The following is a 25404-nucleotide window of genomic DNA, read 5'->3' as shown; positions in this document are numbered from 1 at the left end:
TGGAGAAGGAGAGCCAGCTCCTGTGCACACCATCGGTACAGCTGTTGAGGCAAGCAGATGCAAGCCAACATACCTCTCATTCCGCCTGGCAAAGGAAAACGAAAGTAAAGGTGATGGCAGCCAGGAAGCAGGTAATATTTTTGCTGTCCTGGTCAAAACAGCAAGATGCTCAGACAGTATTTATGGCTTTCTTTTCTAGGGCTTCAGAAAAAGTTATGGCCACCTGAGCTTTTTAGGACTGATTTCCCCTTTGAGATGTGTTTCATGGACAGGAACAAGAGCCACAAGACAGGGTGTCTTCAAAGTGTCCAGACAGGATGATAGGCATATATAGGCAAAACTGGAGGTGCAGGCAGAGAAAACACACAGGATCTGTTAAAGATCAATCTTATATGCCTAACTTCTCACTGCCCTAAGGTGGCTCTGCTTCTAACATTGGTCTTACAGTGCTCTCTGCTGGGGAATGAGAACTAGAGGAAAGCACAGCTGCAATTATTCTTTAGTCCAGAAGGTAGACAAGCGTTCCAGGCTAAGGAATAATGTACAAATTTAGCTTATATGTTGCTCCAGGAAATTTATACCTCCTCTGGCCTACTAGCATCAATTCGGCTGAACTGTGCTCCAGGAATAAGTTTCTAGCCAATGCAGAAATACATGGCAGAAATGTCTGGAGCCTCATGTGCTCAATACAGCTGCCAGTAACATGTAGCTGTTAAGTTGGGTGGCAATGGTCCCCAGGTAAACAGGCTTCACTTGCAGCTTTGCACACATTCAAGCCGCTCAGTCAAGGCACCTAGCCAGAACTGTATTAACAGACTCCTTAATGAGCTTGGCAAGACAATTAGATTAGTGTCTTTTACTGCTTCCACTTTGCTGCTGGCAATGGTAAATAGGGTAAGAGTGAATTTCACAAAGACAGTTTACCACCAAGTAAAATGGAAAACCATAAGCTGTCATTCACCTAGATAGACTAGCAAAGACCCTGCTAAATTCGGGTCTGGTGATGGAAGAATACTTTTACCACCATAATTTATATCATTTTCAGAAGCTGATAATGATGTCCTGGAAGAAAAAAAATAAATAAAAAATCTGTGCTCCTAAATGGTACTTCCACCAGGGGGCTCTGTGAACACATCTGTACTTTAAAAAATGCCTGTACAGCAGACCAACCATCAGGTGAAAAAACAAAGTTTTAATCAAAATACTGGATCCAACCAGTATGGCGTTACAGGGGAGGTGCTGGTCTCATCCCTCTGATGACCAGCAATATAGAGCCTGAGGGAATGGCATGAAGCTGCGTCAGGGGAGGTTCGGGTTGGATGGTAGGAAAAGATTATTTAATAAGTAGGTGGCTGGGAATGGGAACAGACTCCCCGGGGACACGGTCACAGCACTGAGCCTGTTGGAGTTCAAGAAATATTTGGGCAATGCTCTGAGAAGTATGATTTGCTATTTGGGTGGTCCTGTGGGGAGCGAGGAGTTGGACTCCTTGTGGGTCCCTTCCAACTTGGGATATTCTATGATTATGATTCTGTGTTTGTGTAGAGTCCTCCTATTTAATTACTATTCATTACAGGCAGTGCTGTCCATAAGTAGCCTTGCCTGTAATTGCTTTACTGTCTTTGTAAGAACTCCCAGTATCTTGTAACTTGCTACTAAAGATTCTTAGTGGGGATAAATTTGGGATATGTGTTTGCATACCTAATAGCAAATAGAGAACTAAGCAGAAAGTGCTAACCTAGGGAAGTGTTCACTGGTAGATGGTCTTGGTACTTGCCTAAAACACCCTATGTGAGCTGCTGAAATGTGTTAAACTAAGCTGGAATCTAGACACCTACATTGCTGTGCTGGGCGATAGAGACAATGGCCGAGGAGCCAACTCGTAGTCAGTTCTTCTGCTCCCATGGGCAGCAGGAGACAGATGTCCCTTAAATTGCTTCTACATGAATTATGAGAGCTCAAGCACCAAGCCTCAAAGGCTGCTGTATGTCTCTGGCAGTATGAAAGGGCATAAAATGAGGGAAGATGGCTCTGTAAGAGCTGAGTAACTAAAGAAGACTTTCTAGACCTGATAAATTTCACATGGCAGGCAGACAGGGAAGCACTGCGCTGCTGGCTGCCCTGGATATTTTCTGTAGCTACTCGTCTTTGCATTTATAAGGGTCCATGGGATGCAGAGCATACATTGGACCAAATGTTATGAACAGTATAACGTTTGCTGACTTTCATGTATCCCACCTCAGCCTCGCTCACACAGAAACAGAGGAAATGGAAATGAGGCCCTACAGCTTTAATGCTGAGAGGAGCGACCTGACCTCCCTCCTGCATGCGTGACCCCACCATGCCAGCCAGTGAACTGCCTCGAAATGGCTGCATTTAAAAACAGCTCAGCTCTGGCCACATCCTTGCCCAGGTCTCAGGGCACAGGCAGCCCTGCTAGAAACCCTTGTGCAGAGGGTTTTCTGGGAAGCTGGTCGATGAGTGGCTGTCTAGAGCCTACGCCTCCCGCACACCCCCTGCGTGGGCTGCCGCCCAAGACAAGAGCGCTGACGCTTCCCTCCGGTCTGGCAGCTGCTCCTGCTCTTGTCTGGCCTTCTGCCTTGCAGACGAGCCCACTGCCCAGTTACCAACTGACAGCTGCAAGAGATTCCTCGGTGTGCGCAGCATAAGGGCAGGGAAAGAGCAAGGGAACAGCAATAGAACAAAACAAGCTGAGGGAAAGGGCACCCGTCCCACGTGCGCATTCTGCAGGATCGGCTTCCCCCGCTTCTCTGTGACCCTAAAACAGCTGACCTTTCCTACACCTCATTCACTGTTGTTCATTAAGAGCAATTTCTCCCTTCTCCCCTCTGCCTGAAGTAGATTTTCTTCTGTCACTCAGGTCCAGCATCCTGGTTCCATGCTGTAAGAGACTGCCTGCCACCTCCCCAGGCTTAACCGACCCATTTGACCTAGGAAATGTTTTCCTGAATTTGCTGGTGGGTTAGAAATAACCTCCTGCCACCTCACAGCTACCCACGGACAAGTGTTTGTACATGTACTGTGAGAAGGGCTGCTTTGTTTCTGTGGGACTGGGAGCATGAAACTGGGGCTCAAAACCGGTTTTGTTGTGGGGAGAGCTCTTGTGGTTGGGCATGTAGGAAAATGCTTGGCCAAGCTCTATCCCTGTTTGTGTATGTAAGCATAAGTGCTTTGTGTGCATGAATAGGAAAGGCTGGTGCTCCTGCCTTTGTGCATTTGTAGTTTGTAGATGTAAAGAACACTGGGCCCAGCTTTCACTGGTATATATGTGTGCTTATGCAAACCCTTATCTACTTGCGTGTGAATGTGCGCCACTTGCATTTCGCAGGAAGTCTTAGCAAAGGAGCCCTTACAGCCAGTTCTGGTCATGTTGATGTTATCAGGTGCCTAGGTGTGCTTTCTCAATCCATATACCTACCCGGATGCTTTTGTCATTGTGATAAGGTCAGTGGTTTTATTGGCTGGGAAGAGACACTACAAACAAGGTGGGCCTCCAAATATCACATGGTGGCTGAATCACTACCACCAGCAAACAAAAGAGAGGTGTTAAAAGAGTCATCCGACTTCCAATAACCCTGCAAAGGGTACCAGCTCTCTTCTGAGTCATCTACTCTACAGATCTTTCTATTCTTTGATTAATTTTCATGATCTGTTGGGATTACACTTGAAAGAAAGCTCTTCAGTTATCTCACCATTTCACAGGACCAGCTTCCTCTCTATATTAACAGCTACCAAATCCATGTCGATGTATGGATCTCTGATGTAAATTCTACATCATTACAAAGAGTAACTTTACAGAATCTTGATGACAGCTTGGGATCCTTGGGATTCTGGCTTGCATGGGAACCAGGTGGCCAGAGCTGTAACATTGCCTCAGATCCTATTTGCACTTAATGCTGTATTCATTCCTTAGTCTCAACAAATGCTGTAGACTAGGGATCCCATCACCCCTGTCTGCTAGACTGATTCTGCTTCAGTAAATCATTACCCTCCAGCCACCACACAAGAACTCTTAAAGGTAAACGTTCTTTATAGCGCCTTGGGGTTCATCATCAGCACCTCAAAACCAGAAAGGTCTAGGACAGTTCTTTCAAGACTGAGGATCCAAGAAGGCCCACACCAACAGCACTGCCCCCAGTGGGGACCCAGGTACTGCTCCACTTCTTGGTTTTAACCCTTAAGCCACGTTTTCCTCCAAGTAGGCTGAAGCCTAAGCTCTGGGAGTGTGCACACCCAGCCTTCAAACCCCAGCTTCCAACAATTTGAAGATTGGGAATTTTGGCCTGTGCCATACGGGAGGCATGAGGTTCATGTCTGGATCTGAATTCAAACTAGGAGGCTGTTCGTTCAAGCCCGTTGTCATGATAATAGAAAACTTGTGCATATGGAAAATGTGCAGACCAAGGGTCTTTTTGTACATGTTAATCTTTTTCCCAGGATTTTAGCTTTAATGTAAAAAGCCAGACATTCCTAAAAGTCCTGGCCGTGAAATTAATCCACAGCATATAAATTGATGGCATCTATCCTACAGATGAGTGTAAATCATTGCACTGGGCCAAAGGTCTTCCACTGACTTTAGGGGAGTGCAAATTTTAAAAGCTCGATGTCATGTGCCCCTTGAATATAAAGCCTGCTAAAGCTCAGTGTCAAGCCACCTCTCAGAAACACCCAGCGGATCACTTGCCCAGCACTGCGAGCATCTGAGCTTTCCCCCAGGCCATTCAAAGGACTGGAGGAAAGCTGCAGGTTTTGAATACACTAACAGAGCTTTCATTTTTTGTGTGTCTAGTGAAATAACTGGGGTGTTTCCTCAGTTCCTGATATTAACACAAAACCAAAAGAGCTTCCCCCTCTACTCAGCCCTGGTGAGGCCACACCTGGAGTTTTGTGGCCAGTTCTGGTCTCCCCAGTCCAAGAGGGACATGGAGCTCCTGGAGTGAGTCCAGCAGAGGGCTAATAAGAGGATTAGAGGACTGGAGCACCTGTTGTACAAGGACAGGCTGAGAGAGCTGGGCCTGTTTAGCTTGGAGAAGAGAAGGCTGAGAGGGGATCTTAGCAATGTGTATAAATAATTTAAGGAAGCGTGTCAAGAGGATGGGGCCAGACTCTTCTCAGTGGAGCCTGGCAACAGGACAAGAGGCAGTGGACACAAACTGAAACACGGGGTGTTCCAGCGCAATATGAGGGGGCACTTCTTTATTGTGAGGGTGACAGAGCCCTGGAACAGTTGCCTAGAGAGATTGTGGAGTCTCCTTCTCTGGAGATACCCAGAACCCGCCTGGATGCCATCCTGCGTGCTCTGGGTGACCCCGCTCGGCCTGCGGTTGGACTGGATGATCTCCAGAGGTCCCTTCCAACCACAACCGTTCCGTGACTCTGTGGATCTGTGACATTTCGGGAATCCTCGGGCACTGGGGAAACCTTAGGCACTTGGGAGGGCGGCCTGAGCCGCGAGGCGGGCCGGGGCGGGCCGGCACCGCCGCCGTGAGGCGCCGCCCGCCGCCATCTCGTGCGTGCCGCGGCCCGGCCTCCTTTGCTGAGCGCCCGCCCAGCCGGATCCTGAGGCGGCGGCACCGGCACCGGGACCGCCGGCGGCATGGCGGGCGCCCCTCAGGAGAACACCCTGCTGCACCTCTTCGCCGGGGGGTGAGTGCAGGGCACCGGGCGGCCGCTCCCGCCGAGGCCATGCCGGGCGGGGAAGGGCCCAGGGGCGCTGACGGCCCCCTGAGGGAGGCGGCAGCCGTTAGGGGGGGCCGGAGCGGGGCCGCCTGAGGGCGCGCGGCCGCCCGGCCGGCGGTTAATTAACAAAAAGCCGTAATTTGGGCTGGTGCTGCCCTCACGGCTGGCCCCGCTGCGGCGGGTGGGAGCTGGGGGCCGCGGAGTGGGCCGCAGCGTGGTTTTGTGCGGCATGGGGGTGTCTGCAGGGCGTTAATGAGCTCTGTTAATGAGCTCTGGGGATGGCCACAGAGCCCCGGCTCTGTGATTCTTGGTCCGTGTGGTTGTGCCGACAAGGAAGTATTAAAAAGGGAGAGAAGGTCCTGGTACTCGTGGGTGGCCTGCTGGGCCGCTTCAGGCTCTTTCAAGGAGTTGTCAACTGCTTATTTTTGTTGTGTGAGGCTTAAAACAAACAAACGAAAATGAAAACCAACCCGTGTAAAATAATGTACCACGTGAGTTTTAATTGTAGTCCTGTAAGATCATTTTATGGTGTAAAGTAAATAAACAGTCACCTAATATACAGCTCGTAATTGCTGTTCCATGTACTTCTGTCCTTATGAAAAATCCCTTTTTCTTTTTCAGTTATTTAGACTTAAGTAGTGGGATACTCTGTAGTGACTGCCAGCTGACAACAGTTAGGAAGCCCCCATGAAACCTATTGTTGGGTTTAATCTGTTTAATAGTACACCATTGTTTCTTCTGTTGCTAAACTTCAGTCTCCTCTGACGTGCATGGAGCAGTAAATTCATTTAATACGAATATTAAAACCAGTTTTTCTGAGTTTTGAAGAGACACGGCCCTCCTGCTGGCTCAACTATTATGTATTGTTGTAAATATTCTCTCCCCCTGTTTCTTTTTCCCCCTCTTTGTATTAGACCAGTGCCTGGAGGCTGTGTCAGAAATGGGAGCTGGATGTACACATGCAACTAGTTTGGGTAGTAACAATGCCTCTCCAGAACTCTAGGTGTCCTCACATAACTCCTTGCACAATAAATAAAGAGGAATTTTAAACTCACTGGTGTTTTAATCTAGCAATGGATGTTCAGCATCTTCTTTAGTCATTTAGTGTACCCACCACCTTCTCCAAGGATCCTAATAAACAGTTTCTGCAGTATACCTAGAAAGCCATTAGGTCCAAGCTGTTTTTGATGGCGTATGGAAGGAAAGAATGGAAGCACAACAGAGAATATCCTCCTGACCTGTGTGTTGTAAGAGTGATCCATTTTTAAAGCAGTGATGAAAATATAGCATGGAGGAGAGAGATGGCCTTGTAGGGTATGCAGGCCTTTGAAAAATAGCTTCTTATTTAAAGTGGCACCGAAAAGTGCACTATCACTTATCTGGCTGTGATGTTACAGAAGGGAAAATGAGACAGCAAATTCAGTTTCTCTTCTTGTGCACCAGCTTATGCTGAAGTGTTTGCCCTATACAAATAAGGGTACGTGTGTATAATATGTTACCTTCCCACCCACCATCCCAAAAGAGTTTATTTCAGAGCGGTTCCCTGTTCAAGGCCCTGAGCTCATGTATTCTGTATGTGTCTACTAATGCTATTACGTCTGCTTTTCAAGTAAGAAATGCAGACTTCTGGGGCTCACTGGGTGGAGCAAGAAAATGAATGTGAGTTTCAAACCGTCACGCAAGGTATTCAGTTTTGGAATTTTAGAATTATTACTGTGTTTATCTTCGAGCAATAGTCTCTGAGTAATTGATCTTTCCAATACCTTTGCATTTACACTTTCTGTTAGAATCCTATTCAGCCTTAATAAATGGGTTGTATTGTGCTGTGGAGTTCCTGCACAACCAGGTCCTTGGATAAAATTACCTCCTCCAGCAGAACGTGTTGGAAGCTCTGAATGCTTTATAAATTGTGTAAGATGCTAAGCTTTGTTCTGTTGTGAAATATTTTCTGCAGATGAAGCTCATTCACTTAAAATAATGTTGTTAGAGATTTATTATTGGTATTATGTTAGCTTCTTGCGAAGGTGAGTATGCGGCGGTGTGTCAGATGCTGAGGAGATGTAATACAACACCCTTATGTCTGCACAGAAAAGCAGGCCGACTTACTTACAGGCAGACAGTTCTTGGCTTCCTCTTATTTCTGTTCCTTCCTTTTAAGGCTTACATTAATAACAGCAAACCAAAAGGTCTTGGGATGTTGATGGGAAAATGTCTCTGAGGGCAGGGAAGATTTCAGAAGCAACAAACAGAATGATGCTTAAGTTGCACAACAGATGTAAGCATGTTTACAAGTCTGGGTTCTTCCTTCCCTGCTGAAGTCAGTGGAGTTCTTGCTTGTTTTTGTTTGGGGACAAAGCTTGGCTCAGGCTTCAGCAGAGGTGACTCCATGTTGTCTCTCCAGCTGGAATAATTCTGTTTACTACAGGGATTCTAGCAAGTGATATTTAGAGGCTGCAGAGATTTTCACAGAACTGGCAGAATACCTGAAAAAGCTAGGAACAAACTTCTTACCTTGATTTCATAGAAGCTCTCTGTGATGTCTCTTCTTGAGCAGTTTTATTCAAGATGGGGAAACTGTGCTCTGTGAATATAACCATGTTTGTGACTTTTTCTGTCTTGGTATTGAGGCCTGAGTCTGTAACTCCCTTGCTGCTCTGAAAGCAACCTGAGATCCTAAAGCCTTCTTAAGCCACCTGGAAAAGAGCTGGAAGATACTTTGGAAAGACCGATAATAGGAAGCTGCTTTGAAGACATTGACACCTGTCTTCACATGCATACGTGGATTGTCTCAGTTGCGCCAAGGGGTGTTTAATGCATGAGGTCACTGAGATTCTTGTTTGAAGTGTTGGGGTTGACCTCAGTTTGTGAGAGTGTAAAGCACAAATAACAGAACTAGCGTAAAGCTGCTCCTCAGAGTAGTAACCACATGAGTTATGGGTACGGCGCTATATACAGCTCCCACAGATGTTGATTGTTACGCGATGTACTACTGCTAACGAACCATTTGGGAGATATTGTTTCCATGTGTAAAATGGACAGAAGCAGTCTTCACCCGAAGGACGTCTGTTGTGCTGCGTGTGGTCCAGGACAGACCTAGACTTCATAGAGAGATTCACTCTCTTCCAGTCCTTTATCTAGTTTAGGTTTTCATGTGCTTTATATAATTCATTAACAGTGCATCAGCCTGAGGAACGCAGTAAGTGCTTGCAAGAATATTCACACCTGATGACAGCCTTGTTAGCTGGAAATACGTTGAATGCTTAATATCTGAAAACTGGGGCGTGAAGAACAGTCTGTATTGCTTTGAAGTTGGCTTTCCTACGGCTTCTGAGAATGCAGGAGTTTGTTTTGCTTACAGTCTTGATGATGCAATACTGAAATATCAAAGATGCAACCTGCCCTGCTGTTTGTGCTGTGCATTTCATGCTAGACCATGTGGCATGCTTGAGAAAAACAAAATGAAATTCCTATCGCAAGTACAGTCTCGGGGAAAACTTGTGTAGCACTGGCTGTGAATATGCTGCTCACCTTGAGATCTCCTTGATCTGCCTTCACAGACACGATCCTCTGTCAACAACCAGGAAAACAGATGCAGTGTTAGTGCAGTGAAGTGTTAAGCACTGGTCGTGCCACTGAATTCACTGGGACAGAGTCCTGCATCCATCGGAGGGGTCCAGACAGTAGCACCAGATGATTTTCAAGCTGTGTTTTGAGGTTTGAAGCAGTATGTAGTGTAATCCACGAGGCGTGAGCTGAATTGTGGTTGTCAACCTGGTTCTTAAGGTGGCCCGTTAAGTATAGCTGCCAGACAGTTTGCACTAATTCTCCTCTTGTGTTTCAGTTGACTCCTGGCCACCAAAAATTAGCTGCTCTGTATGGTGAGAGCAGTGGCCAGAGGAGGAGGTACTCCCCGATGTTGTCAGACTGAGTTAGGAGTTACGACTCCTCTAACCAGGCAATCAGCTTTCCTTGCAACCTTGGTGAAGTCTGTGCCTCTCTACTGAAGGATCGTTGAAGGTTTGGATGCTTTTTTCTTGCTTTTTAATTTTCAAATCTTTAACATCGAGCATGACGTCCGGTTATTCATATTAGGACTATTGCTCAGTGATTAAATTTAGGACGGATGAAATAAGCCCTGCTCTTAATTAAGATCCTTGGCATCATCTGTATCGATTGTGCTAGTGGGCGCTGGGAGTTGATTTCATATGCAAGTCAGTGATATATTGGGGGTGGGCTTTGTAAAAATAGAAAGCTGGCAGCAAGAGAAGTCGTAATTGGATTTTGAGATTAACATTCTTGGCATGGTTTTTAAACAGAATGTTTTCTGTTTATGGAAGCAAATATTTTTTTTTCTGCAGGTCTTAATGTATAGCACAGGATATATCTCCATAAACACTTAACTCTTGGCCCGAGGATATGAACCGCGCTTTCCTTAATTTCTTTGTTTGGACATGACAAAAGCAGAGAATCGCATTCTCCTGCTCCAGTGGCAATATATGCCTGGCAATCCTGTAGCCAGAGGAGGTATTTGTAGCCTGAAGGACAAACGCTGTTTTTCTGGCAGTATGCAACGGGCCAGGGCTGATGAATTGCTGGGTGGCGCGCGCTGGAGAGGGCTGCGTACCTGTGCTGCATGCAGAGCAGAGCTGGGAACCTCTCATTCAATGCTTGCCACGTGACTCGAGAAGAGTGTACCATGGTTTTTTGTTCCTGAGGAGGTTTCTCCCTTCCACTAAGGGCATTTTTTAGGCGTTGCTGAGCTTTTTGCTAGATGCTGGTGCAGTGAACACTGCTCGTCATCTCCAGATCTGTAGTTCCGCGCTGGTGTATCATTAAAAACCTCAGCCTAATCAGGATGAAGACTTGAAGGTATTGCCTCGATTGCAGCTTTAGATCCTCCCAAATCACATTTACCTCGCTGCATATTCATAGTTGAATCTGTCAGGGTTTAGGGCTGTTTATGTAGCTGGGGAAGGCTGGTTGGTGTTTTTCCTTTCTTCCCAGATGAAGGCATTTGGAACACCCTAGGAGTACAAAGTGTTTCTTTTATGCACAGCATGTTATTTTCAGCCATCTTTCCAGGGAATAGAGCAACACCAGGATATGATGCAAAAAAAATTCCGTGTGGAGGAAAATCAGCTCATCTGTACAAGATGTCTAATGCATCAAAGTCCTGACTTGAACTATATGCTCTATTTATATTTGGGATATAACGTGTGCACGCTATTGACATTCTGAGAATTGCTCTGTTAGGTAACGCTTTTTTCTGAAATGTCACGCTGACAACATTAACTCTGAGCTGTTAAAACTCATGATGCAGATACTAATTCATTGTGCTGAGTATTGGAGGATTACATATACGTTCCCAGAAGTACTTAAATATTAAAGGCTGCATAAATTAACTGGATTATCGAACTTAAAGGATGGAAGGCAAGGAGCAGGCCAGGAAGGCAAGACAGCTGATGAAGGAGAGAACATGCCAGAGAGGTTGAAGAACCGCATGGCAAGGTGTCACTCTAGACCGAGCAGCTGGTAGGTCAGAGACAGGACGTGGAATTTGTGTTCTGAATTTATCAGGTGTTACTGTGAAAGCATTGTTTTAATGTTCATAAATGTGAAATAAACAAGGATGGAAAACACAGTAGGGTCATTGGTAGATGAACTGAGAATGAAAGAAATCAAATTATTTTCATCGACCTCCCTCAGATTTGCCATTTTTTGAGGATGTTGATTATTGGGGTGTTAATTATAATGCTTGCATCTGTGTGGGATATACGTAGTAGGGATGGTGGCAGTGTGGATCTGCAAGAGGTATCCTCAAAACATTTCCCGCTTCAAGTCCTAACTATGGGAACAGGAAAAGTTTTGCAGGAGAAACTGCTCCTGGCCCTTCTGTTTCCCCCGAGATCTAGGTTACAGCACGTGAGCAACATGAGACGCATCTAACAAAACAGGGACAGATAAGCTGAAGCCATGTCCCCCAGAGTGGTATTGACAGACCAAAAGGCTCGTGTCCAAGCCCTGGTTCAGTACACAAAATAATCAGAGACCTGATAAGGTCTCCGTGAACACTGCCATTCTTGATCCAAGTGACACCACTGCAGCTGCTCTGTACCTCATCCCATAAACACCTTTGTGTCTGTATTCATCAATCAAAGCTTAAGTGATTTAACGGGATGAAGGCAAATCTTTTCTTTACACTGTCTTTCACTCTGAATGTATAGATTGTCCCTAGTTCCAGCCAAGTTTTCCCCTTTCATCAGGGAAGAGGAAGAAGCAAGAAGTTAAAGGAAAAACTTATTGAAGTGTTGCTGTTAAATGAGATTGTCAGGCTGGGTGACAACAGTTTCTTCTGTTGGATGTTTGTATCTGAGAAGCATGGCATTTAGAATCCAGGGTCTTTAGGGTTTGGCAAAGAACTGTTATATTTTGATGTAAGACACACTATTTCAGCAAGCAGAGTAAGTGGCACCAGATAAAGCATTTCTAAACTAAATGTATCCGCAGCTGGAATTTCTCTGCCAGTCTTTCAATGCCGTTTTCACCTTTATTTGTGTCATTTTGTAGTTCTCTGTTCCTAAACTTACTCATGCAAAGTTCTTGTGACTCTAGCAAGTAATGCTTTTTTAAGTACAAGTCAAAGGACGGGATTTTTTTCTTGTTCGCCCTCTCATGGGAAAGCTACTTAGTTTGACATTGACATCAAAGAAAATTAAGTTATTGACTCATGCTGTTTTCTAAGGAAAGTCTAAACACAGGTTTTTGAAGGAATAACATACTTTGAAACTTGTGTAAATAAAGAAAATATTTCTTTGTCAATATGATCAGTTGTAGTAAATGCCCTTGAAAAAAACTGAACTCTTGAGTTGTCTTCCTACATCCCAAGTTGTTAGATTAATAAAACTTAGAGTGCTTTTTAGCCATCCTCAGAATTGTTTTTAACTGTGAAGTTTGACAGAAGGGACTTTCAAAAACAAAAGAGCAACAGAGGTGGAGAGAGAAATGGTTTGACAAGTCATTTTCAAGGTGATGGATGGAAATAGGGTCTTGTGCACTCTGTGTGGTTGGCCCAGTAGGCTTTTTCTGAGCCACACTGACTACAGAAAGATGAGAGCGTGGGCTTTTGGAGCAAGGGAACAGGTGGCTCCAGCATTGCTCCTCGGGCTTTTGTGGCAGAACATGAAGCACAGCGCGTTGTTTTCATGCAGTGAACCGCCAACTCTTTGATTCAGCCAGTTTGCTAACATTGGGAACTTCCAGCTTTTGCTCCCCTGTATGGCAATGGCAGCGAACAGCAATGATATCCAGGACTGGTTTGATTCCAAGAAGATCTTTGTAGCGTTTTTGCACCAGTGATAAAAGTCATGGCTGCTTTTCCATCATTGTGCTGGAACATTCAGATATCAACAGATCTCAGTAACAACAAGCTGATGTGTGATCTGCACTGGCAACCTTAGCCTCCCTTTTTGGGAAAGGTGTAACGGGAGAGGTTTTGGAACTTGCATAATGTCATGCAGAACATGTGGTTTGTTGAAACTCTAAGGTAAAGAGCAGTTAGCCCTGGGGTAAGTAAAAGCTCTGTGCTGGAAATTCTCAGTACTGTTTCAAATTTGATTATTTTCTATTATGTCTCGAAACTGATTTTTTACAGTAGGTCTCTATGTCCAGAGTGTGAATTAGGAGAGTTTGTAACAGCAGGTTGCTGGTGGCTGGAAGCTTGGTTTTCAGTTCTAGTATTACCCAATTATAGGGAGAAGACATGCCTTAAAGAAAGAGGGAGAAAAAGCCCCAGAATAGGAAAACAAATGGAGTGAGACAGTGATAAGGGCTGGATAACAAGTTGCAAGTGTCACAAGTGGGCAAACCAAGTTAAATGTCCTTATTAAAACCATAATTTCCATTCTTTCTGCCCCCTGCTGAGTTTGTTTTCAAATGAGGTTGGTTGTTAGATACCTCGAATGTAAGGGGTCATCTTTGCAGGATGGAATCTTTCTTTTATATATATATATATAAAATTGTATGTTTATTTTATTATGTTGTTATATATAATAATAACTGCATGCACACATGTGTGTATATCTATTATTTCTGTGCTTATGTTAGCAGACTTTGGGATTTCTGTTCATCTTTAGTAGCCTAAAGAACAGCAACCCTGTTACTGTGTTTTTCCACCCTCTCTCTCATCCTTGCAGCTTCCTGTATCCCCAGAAGTTGATATCCATTGTTTTAAAAAGACCTAATTTACAATAATTTTTCTCTTTGCTAGTTCTGTAGGCAGCTGTTTTGATCATAAGTACTGAAATGGTGAAGGATTATATTGCTGTGTTTTCAGCCTACAGTGTCCTAATCCCCAGTTGCTTGTTTTTATCTGCAAGATTCCTGCTTTCCGTAGGAAAAATCCATCCAAGGCTGTGTCTGTGTAAGGAGCACAACCTCTGAAACATGGGTGCCTCTGAAGTTTTTACAGGCAGAATTCCAAGTCCTGGCAGACTCCGGCACCAGCAGATGATCAGTCATGGATTTTTGTTGGGGTTGGGTATTGTCTTTGTGTTTCACCCCTCCAACCTCATCACTACATGGGATCATCGTTAGTCATCAGAAGTGTTTCTCAACCTTCTCTCCCCTCCTCCAGGGCTTGGGAACTGTCTCCCTTTCCCTGATGGAAAAACTGCCCTGCTTCTTAATATTTGTCCACAGCATGAAGCAAGTGAAGTCGAGTCTTTATATTTTTTTTATACTTATACTCAGTGCTCTTGTGACTCAGTGTATCTGTGCAGCCATGTTTTACTGACTCTGTCTTCTGTTTAAATTTGTGTTTTACAGATGTGGAGGAACAGTTGGTGCCATCTTTACTTGTCCCTTAGAAGTAATAAAGACTAGGCTCCAATCTTCAAAGCTAGCCTTCCGGGCTGTCTACTACCCGCAAGTCCAGCTGGGGACCATCAGTGGTGAAGGAATGGTTAGACCAACGTCTGTATCACCTGGGCTCTTCAGCGTTCTCAAGTGAGTACTGTTCCTGCGGTCCTTCGATGATAATTGACACCAGTGATCTGAGTTTCGATTCCTCAGTGCAAACAAGGAATGCAAAATTTGCTTCAGATTTGCACTGGGAGGATGCAGGTCAGTTGGGCTTTTGCATTCAACAGTCAAAAGATAAATTATTCTTTTAAAAACACAGATAAGTTTCCTGAGTATTCCTTTAAACTTCCACGGAAATTTGCTTCTAGCACTCAGAAGCTTTCCGAAGCAAATTGATTTGAGTAAGTATCTGGAAGTGTTATTTTTGTCAGCTCTTCAGATTGAAGCTTTTTGGTAGTTATTACGTTGTAAGGATCAATACACAGGACGTGCCACAAACTTTTGATACTGTTTAGCTTGCAGGAACTATCATAGAAAATATTCTGGATGAAAGGTTTACTTATTTATTATTATTTTGAATGACAGAGAGTGTAGTTGTTGTGTGTTATTGGGAATTGTCATGTTTATTATCTCCTTTGAGCAGTGGAACAGGTAATCCTTATTAGCTGGGGCCAGTTCCTGGTACAATGAAGGACTGAACTTGAGTTGTGTACTCCTTGTCTTTCTTTCCTGGAGCCATTCCCAGTTTGCTTTGAGTGGCTGGTGAGAGATCCTTGTTTCTATTGCTGCCCAAGCTATTTACCTGTTTGATGGTGAGTTTTAATTCAGCCCTTTCCTGTCACGAACTCTCTTCGAAACTTCATTTAGAAGTGAGAGCCTGTAGCCTTTTCTCCTCCTTAATGGAGCAGTGCTGTAATGATGTTTCTGATTCTCTGCACTTAGTGATTCATGCCAGCCCCTGATCCGTCTTTGAAGCCTGCCCTGCTTTTAGCATCCATTTGAACCAGATGACCTCCAGAATTCTGTGATCCCATATATTTTAAGCTGTGCTTGTCTGCTCTGTTGTGTGGATGATCTGTAACTGAAACTTAGAGGAGTCAGGGAAGGGCACTTTTTGCAAAAGAAGTCTTGCCAAAATATACTTGGTGCTTTGGAAGCTCTTACCTTTTCTTCAGCTGTATCTGACATAATGAGATCTCTTCTGTTTGCTGTTAGTATGTTGCTTCAGCTAATTATTATTGTGCATCAATCCTGTCAACACCTGTATTAGTCACTTTTCTTGGTTCGGATTGCAGCAGCTGATGCTCTAGCTGTTCCCCTTTCAGATGTGTATTCATAAAGAAGATGAAATGTAAAATCGTGTCGCTTAGAACTGCTGACTAATTTTACCAGCAACTCTGAAGGACAAATCTCTACTATTATATTTCCTATCAAAGCACAATAACTGGTTCAGACCTCACGCAAATGCATTGAGGCACGCCACATTTGGATCACTGGGCACACCACGGGGCAATGCAGAGGAGGTCCTGCTTAGATCAGGTAGTAGAAATGCCAAAGAAAATAGCTAACTTGACTAGCAAAACAAGTTGAATGATTTCTGTAAGGCCAACACACTTGGCAGGTTGCCTGGGGAGAAGCTGCGCGGTTATATAACAGTACAGTGCTCACTCAAATTCTCTGCAGAACTAGATGGCTAGAGTCATTCTGGGACTTGAGTTTCTGTGTTGTAAACAGTGCTTCTTTCCCGTGCCAAACACTTCATATATTCAGAGGTGAATCTAGAGCAATCCGTGACTGAAAGTGTAAAGCAGTGCCAATTGCCTTCGATTTTCAACTCTTTTTTTCCCTTTCTACTTTTTTTTTGACTTGCAGCATTGGACTTGAGAGAGCTCTGACTCAAGGAAGTGGTAACTTAGAGGCACGAGGCTCTCAATTTATCTCCTCTTCCCATCTTTCTCTGAGATCCTCCTTTTAGGGAGTTAAAAAAGGGGGTTAAAATTGAGTCAACCATTTAATATATTTATTAAGCTCATTAAATTTGGTGACTATGATCCTGAGTTCATTTTACTTCAGGAATTGCTCAGCTGCATGTATCACCAAGCTTTTCACCTGTTTACCCCAGAGGATTAAGAAGTGAGAGCAAAATAATCATGCTCTGTCATTCCCTTGGTGGCAGTATCCATGAAGTACAGATAACGCTACTGATTGTGGTCTTTGTGATAAAACACAAGTGCATGAAGAAAGAGGAGGAAGTTAGATCTCTTTTACTCTTCCATCCCTTTCTCAAGCCTGGTCATGTGTGCATGACCAAATTGGATGTGAACTGAATTTTCTGTTTTAGGAAAACCATCTGGCTAAAGAAGCAGCCCTTCAGAGCCGTACATATAGAATCTGTCTGTGAGTTAAAGGTGTTGAGTATGAAGGCCCCTTAACTGCTGTAAATAGAACGAAAGTAGGTACTCAGGAGGGCAAGTTAAGCCTGCTGCTGAATAGAAAGCACTCCAGAAGGACAGGCTGTTTTTGTCTAATCCATTTAAGATTCTGATGAGTCACCCCAGCTGGAAGCTGCAGTCGTGACTGTTAAGTGACAAAGAACAAGTAGTTGGTGGATCTGTCTCCTTGGAGACACTCAGCCCTGGAGTTTACACAGAAAGTTCAACTCCACTGCAGAAAAAGCATTTCAGAAGCTCCTATGTCTTCTTCTGTCTAATGAGCTTGTTTTTGGACCCTGTGGGGAACGTTCCCAACAGTGCTAATGACCTAGAAAGCAAACTCTGAAAAATGGACATTTCAAACAGGTGCATGTGAACTACCCCTGGATCCTGGTGTTATCTGGATTTTATTGCATGGTTTTCACATGATGGGCCTTTAGTTCAAGTGGAGAGCTGCCGCCTAGCAGATTGTGCACTGACATCCCGATGGTTACTGGACCGTACCTGGCTGTCACTGGTGAACACTTGGCTGTTTCCTAGTGTTTGGCTGTCAGAGTGTTCCTTGTGAATGTGTCTCCTGTTAATAGTGCAAAGATTTGTGTAAGGTTAGCTCTTTTTTTAATGAGGCACCTGAGCAAGGTATTGTACAGAACTTGACAGCTGCTGAGGAAGCTGCCCAGTTTGAACATGCCTTCTGAGATGTGTGGGGAAATGGGTGAAAATGGCTTTGGAAACCTGGACGGGAGCAACTGCAGAATTGCAGGAAAACATCATTTGGTTGTTTTCCTGCTTTAGACCGGGTCATGAGTGTGGCAGTGATGCACAGGAGTACCTCTGTGCTTGGTGTTTCCTTTGGAAGGATGCTGTGAACTCTTTAGAATGTCCTCAGAACCAGAACAGTTACCCTGAACTGCCTGGGGAGACATAGCTTGTAATATGGTGCTGCATTCAGCTTTCACTCTGGGGAAAAAAATCATGACTAGCTAATTGTGAAAGGGAAGAGGGCTTTTTTTTTTTTTTCCCATGTCTCTATACAGGCAACAAACTCCTGAGCTGCTTAAATTGCTTAGATACAGAAAATGCCAAAAATATTCTGTATTCATCAGAGTCAACTAGCATTGGATTCTCCATGAAACTATTTAATTCAGTTCCTGACAGCTTTCAAAGAATGGAAATTATAACCTTCTGTCATACAACACGCATTGGTCTGTATAACACTGAAGTTTTACAGCACAGTGGCTTTTATCCAGGAGTCTATAATTCTGCTAATTTTCAAGTCTGTTGTGTAGCTTGAGAGCTAACAGGTTCACAACTAATACTTATTTCTTTAGCACAGTTCTTTTGACCACCTGCCAGAACAAGAAATGTAACTTTTAACCCAAATACTACCCATTTTTTTCCCGTTTGTTTTTATTTTAAGGTCAATTCTGGAAAAAGAAGGACCAAGGTCGCTCTTCCGAGGTCTGGGTCCAAACTTGGTTGGAGTTGCACCATCAAGGTAAATAGTTAAACTTTTGCTAAAAGACACGTTTAAGGCACCGACCCGAATGTTGTAGTCTGTGATCGAGAAGAATAGGTCAGAAAATTCTCCCATCTGTAAGCTGAGATTTTTTAAGAGTATCAGACGTGCATATGCCAGCAAATAATTTTTAAAATTTGCTTTATACTTGGATGACACTTTCAGTTACATGTATCAATCACTAAATGTATCCAGAACTTGCTTCTCATCAGTATTCATATCCTCTTCTAAAAAGTGATGAAATGGTATGAAAGTCAGTACCTGTCTTTCTAAAAATGAAACCTGGATCTGACAGGTTTCTCGTATTTTACTGGCTTCTATAAACTTGTGTGTGTGTATCTTAGCTGCTTCTTTTGATCTGTGCTTTCTGTTATCAGTGGAACTTAGTTTATGATGCTATCCTCAAAAACAAAAAGTGGGGGGCAGGGGATATTTTAGCCTAGTACTAAAGGAGAATTTAAATTAAGGTGTAGTTTAAATAAGTCACTTATGTGGCTTTTGCAATGACTTTATACTTTAGAAAACAGGGGAAGGTACTGTAGAAATATCTGCAGGGTTAATATTTTAATTTTTCTAATAAGGCCTACCACTTCCCTGTGAATATATAAGTGTTTCCCAGACACTGAGTAGGAGCTAGGTGCAAGGTGAAACAGGAATACCTGTCTGGTCCTTGACTGCCTAAATTCTTCTCAAATGAAAAACTGCAGCTGAGGGTCAGGGGGATGGACTTGCAAAGCTGCCACGTAACCCCAAAGGTCCCCCCACTCTTTTCTAAACAGTAACAACAAAACTACCTATAGTGGTTGTATTTGGAAGCCTTGCAGGCACCTAATGTTTGGTTTCCACACATACCTATGACTGTCCCGTGCTTGGCAGAGCTGAAGATCTTGTGCCTAGCTAATATTAAAGCACTGACTGTTGCAGATCTTGCTGTGAGTTTTTACTTTTTGCATGCATTATGTAGGGATTTCAGGTGGGTAAAACTGTTTTTCATTTCAGCCCAGGGTTAAGTGTTTAAAGTACAAAGTGCTGCTAAGGCGGCTGTAGCTCTGACCAAGTTTAGGGAAGGCGTAGGCTCAGAGTAGGGATGTGACTTTCCCAAGGTTGCAAAGGGTATTTAATGCCAGAGCTGATGTTAGGATTCAATCCAACTTGCTTTATCTGCAAGACCATGTTGCCTCCCATCTCAGACTTGGTATGAAAGGGAAATATTTCTACTTTGTGGCTGATAAGTCAGATAGTGGCATTGTGTTGCAAGGAGAAAAAATGTCTTCATACTTGCAGATGGAAGCAGTCGTATGGAGGCCCCTTTGGAGAAAGAGTCTTGTTCTTCTAGAGGGGGTAAAATAGCAACATGTCTAACTTGATGTCATGAGTATCACATAGATTTTCTTCTCCTGTTTTTTTTTCCCCACAGAGCTGTCTATTTTGCATGCTACTCCAAAGCCAAAGAGCAATTTAATGGCATTTTCGTACCCAACAGCAATATTGTGCACATCTGTTCTGCGGGTTCTGCAGGTAAGTGTTTGTAATTCATCTTCCGTATGGTCTGCAGCAATACCCCAGTGTCCAGCCCCTCAGCAGTAGCAGGAATGTCTGCATTGGCATCTGCGTGGCTCTGAGATGCACTTTAATTTTTTAAAGTATGTATTGCAAGCTGTTATTGCTTCAAGATGTGTTCTGTCCCTCTCAGTAACTAGAAAGTGAATGGAAAGAATCAGGCAGGGACTGGACTTTCAGTCTGTACAGGACCTGGGCAGATAGACAGGTCTGGACTGAGGGCTGTGGATAATTGTGATTGATAATGTAAATGAATTCAGAGGCAGTATGTGGCTCATTCTGAAACATACATGCAGTTTGTGCTTGTATATGCCAGAAAATATTAGAATGTATTACTAGGTGTAGAAGGATATACTTTCTAGGAAATACATCTAGCACTGATCTCCATAAAAGGGCGAGATCAGGAGACGTGACCGAGTTCATGAAACAGAGGTATGTAAAAGGCACTCCTAATGAGCCAAAGTTCAGAGACTATTTAAAAATAAAATCTGTGAGGCTGGAAACATCCCGTTCTCTGGGAAACAAACAGACGAGTACTTGGCAAGCTTGCTGTGGAGACTGTTAAGGAACACACTCTCTGAAGAACTTAAATTGGTGTTTCACAATCATACTGAAAAGATAAATATGCTCTTCTCTAGAATCTGGTTCTAACAACCACGTATCGGTGCAATCTAAAGAGTTTGTAACAAAGGTATTGCATGTGTTTGTTATGTAATGTAGTTGTACGAAGCCTTAGCACCTTTTCAAAAAGTCATCCTTACATATGTGAGGGGGCAGAGAAGAGGCATGTAAGACTTCACAGAAGAGCCTAATAAATAGATAGATGGATCTATATGTATGGTTTGTACGTATCGGTCAACTGGCAGTCATCTGCTTTGTAACCTGTGCAAGCCTGTGGCGCTTACATCCAGCAAGGCTCAGAAATTGAATGCTGCCTGAAGTAATAGGGCATTTTAAAAGCATATTGGTGGAGCTGGAAATCCTTCTGCTTTGGCCTTCACAGATTTTTGTGCCAGTATACCAAGAGATAATACAGCGATGCTCAGCTGGCACAGCGCTTTCCGTAGGTTTCATAGTACCCCTGTGAATGAGTCAGAGCGGTGTTATTTATTTCTCCTGTCTGTGAACTTCTATGCTTTGTCCACATTCAGTGTTGAGGGAGGTTTTAAGAAATCACTGAAGCGGATGAGACTGATGTAGACACATGCTTGGCTGTCTTTTTAATTAAAGATTTTTTCAATAAGAGCTTCTTGAAGCCATGCACCAAGTATTGCAGCTACAGAACAGTGAATAGCGGCATGATCTATCTGATCCTCGTCTCTGAAGGATGGTGACCCTTTCAGTGTTACTGGAAATATTCTACAATCAGCTTTTGGAGGAAGCCAAAGGCAGACTTCATGGAGTTTGATCACAGGAGTTTGCTAGCTCCTAACTTAATGTATTTGCAGAGGAACTGTGTTACTGTTCAACGCTTTAAAATGTTTCTAGACTTTTTTTTAGTAAGTGGGGATAAATGTTTTTCTAACTGAAATGCTATAGTAATGCTTCTAAACAGTTTAAAAAAAAAGTTAACAGACATCATCAAACCTTTGATACTGTTTTAGCTGAATTGTTTTGGTTTGTTGTATTTTTCCTCGCAGGATGGGAAAATATTTTGTTGTCATCAGAAAAATATGACAAACAGAGGAACAGTGGAGCGGAAGGGCCCCACTAGTTCAAGCATCGGTCACCAGAGGGATCATTAAACATCTTTCCCAAACTAACCCCATAATTATGGGTGGATTTTTGTTAATGAGATGGCTCAATGGCACCACCTAGAGCCTTGGGGAAAGCAGAAGACTAATATGCATGTGTGTTCCCCACAGGTTTTCCTTTTATCTATTTTTCAAAACCCAGTTGGTAAGCTTTCTTGCCTACAGCAGTCTTTAGGAATGTGAAGTACATATTAGAACAGGTATAAAAAGGAAGGAGCCCATATGAAATTCCAAGGCCGTTGAATGATACCTTCTGAAGTTGAACATAGATAGTTCTCTAGCAAGAGCCAGGTTGTAAGCCACACACCTGCATGTCTTTTGAAACCTCTGCAGCTGTGACACTAGGACTGTGTCACTGTGCAATGTATGTGGTTCATATTTGCATGAACAATGGCAGTACACTGGCCCGGATTCATCTATACTTTGTTTTTCTTCTTTTTCAGCCTTTGTCACAAATTCCCTGATGAATCCTATATGGATGGTGAAAACCAGAATGCAACTGGAACGGAAGTAAGTGACAGAGATAGGATACTGCTAGATGGCTAAGGGAGCCTCTGGAAAACTGAGAAACTTAAGATGCTTTTATTGATGGCCCTTCAGACTTCGTAGATCTTGATCTTTCTTTCCCCTGACTCCCACCTTTACAGCTGCCATCCTTTTGCCTGATCAGGCTGAAGGTTAAGGTTTTGAGTGTTGTACTTCAATTTTGATATACAGTTACTACTGAGAGGGATGTGAAAGTTGCCTCCAGTGCTGAGTTCGATTCAGGTTTTGGTTCCACTGTAAACGTCGAGTAAATTTGGGCATAGCATTAACTTGCCCTCAGACCCTGCTTACAAAGTCTTCTGTACCTCAGGGGTTGATGTTGAGGCTAAATACGTCAAGGACTGAAGTGCTTTGAAACAGAAATAATGGAGGCCATGGAAAGGTCAGAGAGCCTGTGTGGGAAGCCAAACACGAGGTTGCAGTCTGTGTCCCACTTGGCAGCATCACTTGTGCCAGCCCCAGATCATGCAGATGTGTGTGTTACTGCAACAAACCAAGGTTACTGGTACACAGCTAGGTAGCTGTAAGCAGAAAGGGTGATGGTTTTTAAAGTTTAATGAAGCAGGATTAGTTTAGTTTCATAAAACATTCTAGAGGCAGTAAGAATCTGTTGCAGTGCTTTAATGTTCTCTTGCTTCTTTCAGCATTGTATTACTGTTAAGTGTACCTCCTGAGGGCAGAGAGGGAATTTGACAGTGATATCTTTTAGCTGAGCAATTCATAGTCACTGGTGGATATTGAAGCAATGAGGGACTCTACTTATGACTCCTTAGAATGGAAATTCTTTCCTGCAAGGATGGGTTAGGTGAGATAAGAAAGATCCTTTAGCACTGCACAACTTATAAATAATTTATAAGCCTTAATTCTAGTGCTTCACAGGGTGGCACCTTTGAACTGAATGCTGCCTCTTTAAAATGAAAGATCGTTTCTGATGTGGGAGACCTCTGTCTTTTGGCCTGCTGAAGATGGCTTTAAATGGATTTACTACCTTAATACAAAGCAGCGTGTTCTCAATGTTTGTTGTATTTTAAAGCATTGGCATGAACTGTCACAGACTGGATAGGACTGGAGCTGCAGGAATTATTACAAGTCTGTATTAGTCAATTAGCAAAGCCAAGTGTGCACTCCTAGCATGATAATCCTGCTCTGTGCAGCTTTCCTAGAAGAGTTTTTGTCGTAAAACTTAGTACAGAACCATTTCTATAGCTAGGGGAACTACTGAAAACCATGAGGATGTGGGGTTTTTGTTTAATCTTATTTGTCATTCTAGGCTCATTATATTCTCTATTTTGTTTGTTTTTTAGAGTCAGGGGTTCAAAACCAATGAATGCATTGCAGTGTGCTAGATACGTTTACCAGACAGAAGGTATCCGTGGCTTTTATAGAGGCCTGACTGCCTCCTATGCTGGGATTTCTGAGACCATAATCTGCTTTGCTATTTATGAAAGTTTAAAAAAGCACTTAAAGGAAGTCCAGCTGCCCCCTTCTTCTACTAATGGGACCGAAAGGAACTCCACAAACTTCTTTGGACTGATGTTTGCTGCTGCTGTTTCCAAGGGCTGTGCCTCTTGTATTGCTTATCCACATGGTATGTTAACTTTTCCATTTATGACTGCAGAAGAACAGCTGTCGCCTCTAATCCAAGGCAAATGTTGGGTTTTAGGGTTGTAAAATTCTTGGCTGTTTGAATGGCCAAATGCATGTTACTGCAGCATGTGTATATGCATTGGCATTTCCAGTTCTGGCCCCATTATTCCTAGTTAGCTACGTGGTTTTCTGGTCGTCTGGTTATTTTAATTCACACATGAGGCAATAAGATCTCAGAAAAAGGATGCATGCATGCAAACCAAGTGTGGGAAACGCTTGTGGGGTGAACAGAGGTATTTTTGGATAAATGTGAATGTTGTCATGGTTATATACAAAGAGCGATATTGGCTATGTGGGTGGGCATCAATAAAGCCTTTAGATCTGTAGCAGCTTGAATAAGCACCTAATCCATATATTCCACATGGAGGGGAAGTCATCTTTAACTTTCCTTCTTGCCCGAAGGGCAGTCTGGAAGTACTGGCTAGGAGGCGATGGATGCAGGAAGGTTTTAATGCCCATGGGCCTTGCATATTCTTTCTTGGTCTCGGCATGTTTCTTAATGGAAAGGTTTAAGTCTCGTTAACTTTGGGCTCTCTCCCTCTTTTCTACAGAGGTTATACGGACACGGCTGCGAGAAGAAGGCACTAAATACAAGACTTTCATTCAGACAGCACGTCTGGTAGCACGTGAGGAAGGCTATCTTGCCTTCTATAGAGGACTCTTTGCCCAGCTCATCCGACAGATACCAAACACAGCCATTGTGTTGTCAACCTATGAGTTAATTGTGTATCTGTTAGAAGACCGTGCAAAGTAGCAGAGCCAAGACTACTGTTAAAGACTGTAGACCAATTTCTTCATTGAACAAATAGTCTTTTATGACTGCTGCAGGTGGCAGTGCTGGTGGAAGAGCTACGAGTCTGTGATCACCTGCTGGATATTTTCCTTTTGGATTCATGCTTTCTGAAAGGTCTTGAGTCATTAACGTTAATAGTTAATTATAACTTTTTTTTTTTAACTTAATGATAATTAAACAGCTACTAAATTAAATTACACTATTTAATTTATGTTTGTCCTTTTCCTTAAGCACAGCCATTGTGGTCAAGGAATGTACCTCGTACCATCAAGTGATCTCTTGGACTGATGTTCATTAAAACTGTATTAAAACTGAAGAACTGGTTTGAAAGTTGGTCTTCCTACCACTAATGTCATGTCACTTTTTAGTACTAAAATAACCTAATGCCCAAATAACTTTGAGAGGTCTTCTGTTTTATTCATGGTGCATCATTTGTTGCTGTGTGAACATTCTGAGGTGTTCAAGTGTCACACCAGCATCTCAGAAAAGCCACTTACACTGGCAGTGTTGCTGGAATAAGATTGTGGGAGGCTCTTTAGTAAAATGTAATTATTTACAGTACTGGGTGCACCTGAGTGCTACTGTGTGTCAACC

The 25404-nt window shown here is 43.3% G+C and overlaps 1 protein-coding gene across 3 annotated transcripts; it reads left to right on the top strand.

Moving 5' to 3' along the window:
* SLC25A33 (solute carrier family 25 member 33) lies at nt 1-25202 on the top strand. Of its 3 annotated transcripts, none has more exons than XM_080563691.1 (7): nt 1-131; nt 14524-14703; nt 18412-18489; nt 19928-20028; nt 22268-22334; nt 23675-23958; nt 24569-25202. In XM_080563691.1, the coding sequence occupies exons 2-7, from the start codon at nt 14657-14659 to the stop codon at nt 24769-24771; spliced, it is 780 nt and encodes a 259-aa protein (XP_080419817.1). In that variant the 5' UTR covers nt 1-131; nt 14524-14656; the 3' UTR covers nt 24772-25202. The 3 variants fall into 3 exon arrangements, with proteins under 3 accessions (XP_080419817.1, XP_080419815.1, XP_080419816.1); XM_080563689.1 differs by lacking the exon at nt 1-131 and adding an exon at nt 5509-5667; XM_080563690.1 differs by lacking the exon at nt 1-131 and adding an exon at nt 9810-11232.
* Nucleotides 25203-25404: the final 202 nt, after the last annotated feature.

Source organism: Anser brachyrhynchus (genome assembly GCF_964034855.1).
Source record: "Anser brachyrhynchus genome assembly, chromosome: 21".
NCBI classification, from domain to species: domain Eukaryota; kingdom Metazoa; phylum Chordata; class Aves; order Anseriformes; family Anatidae; genus Anser; species Anser brachyrhynchus.
Note: the sequence above shows the minus strand (reverse complement) of the source record. Positions and strands in the feature narration are given on the sequence as shown.

Excerpts from the sequence above, each read along its gene's own strand:
- SLC25A33 (XM_080563689.1), top strand. The coding sequence starts at position 5,618 with ATGGCGGGCGCCCCTCAGGAGAACACCCTGCTGCACCTCTTCGCCGGG. Across the intron at positions 14,704-18,411 it reads GGGCTCTTCAGCGTTCTCAA|GTCAATTCTGGAAAAAGAAG; the intron begins GTGAGTACTGTT and ends TTTTATTTTAAG. Across the intron at positions 23,959-24,568 it reads TTGTATTGCTTATCCACATG|AGGTTATACGGACACGGCTG; the intron begins GTATGTTAACTT and ends TCTTTTCTACAG.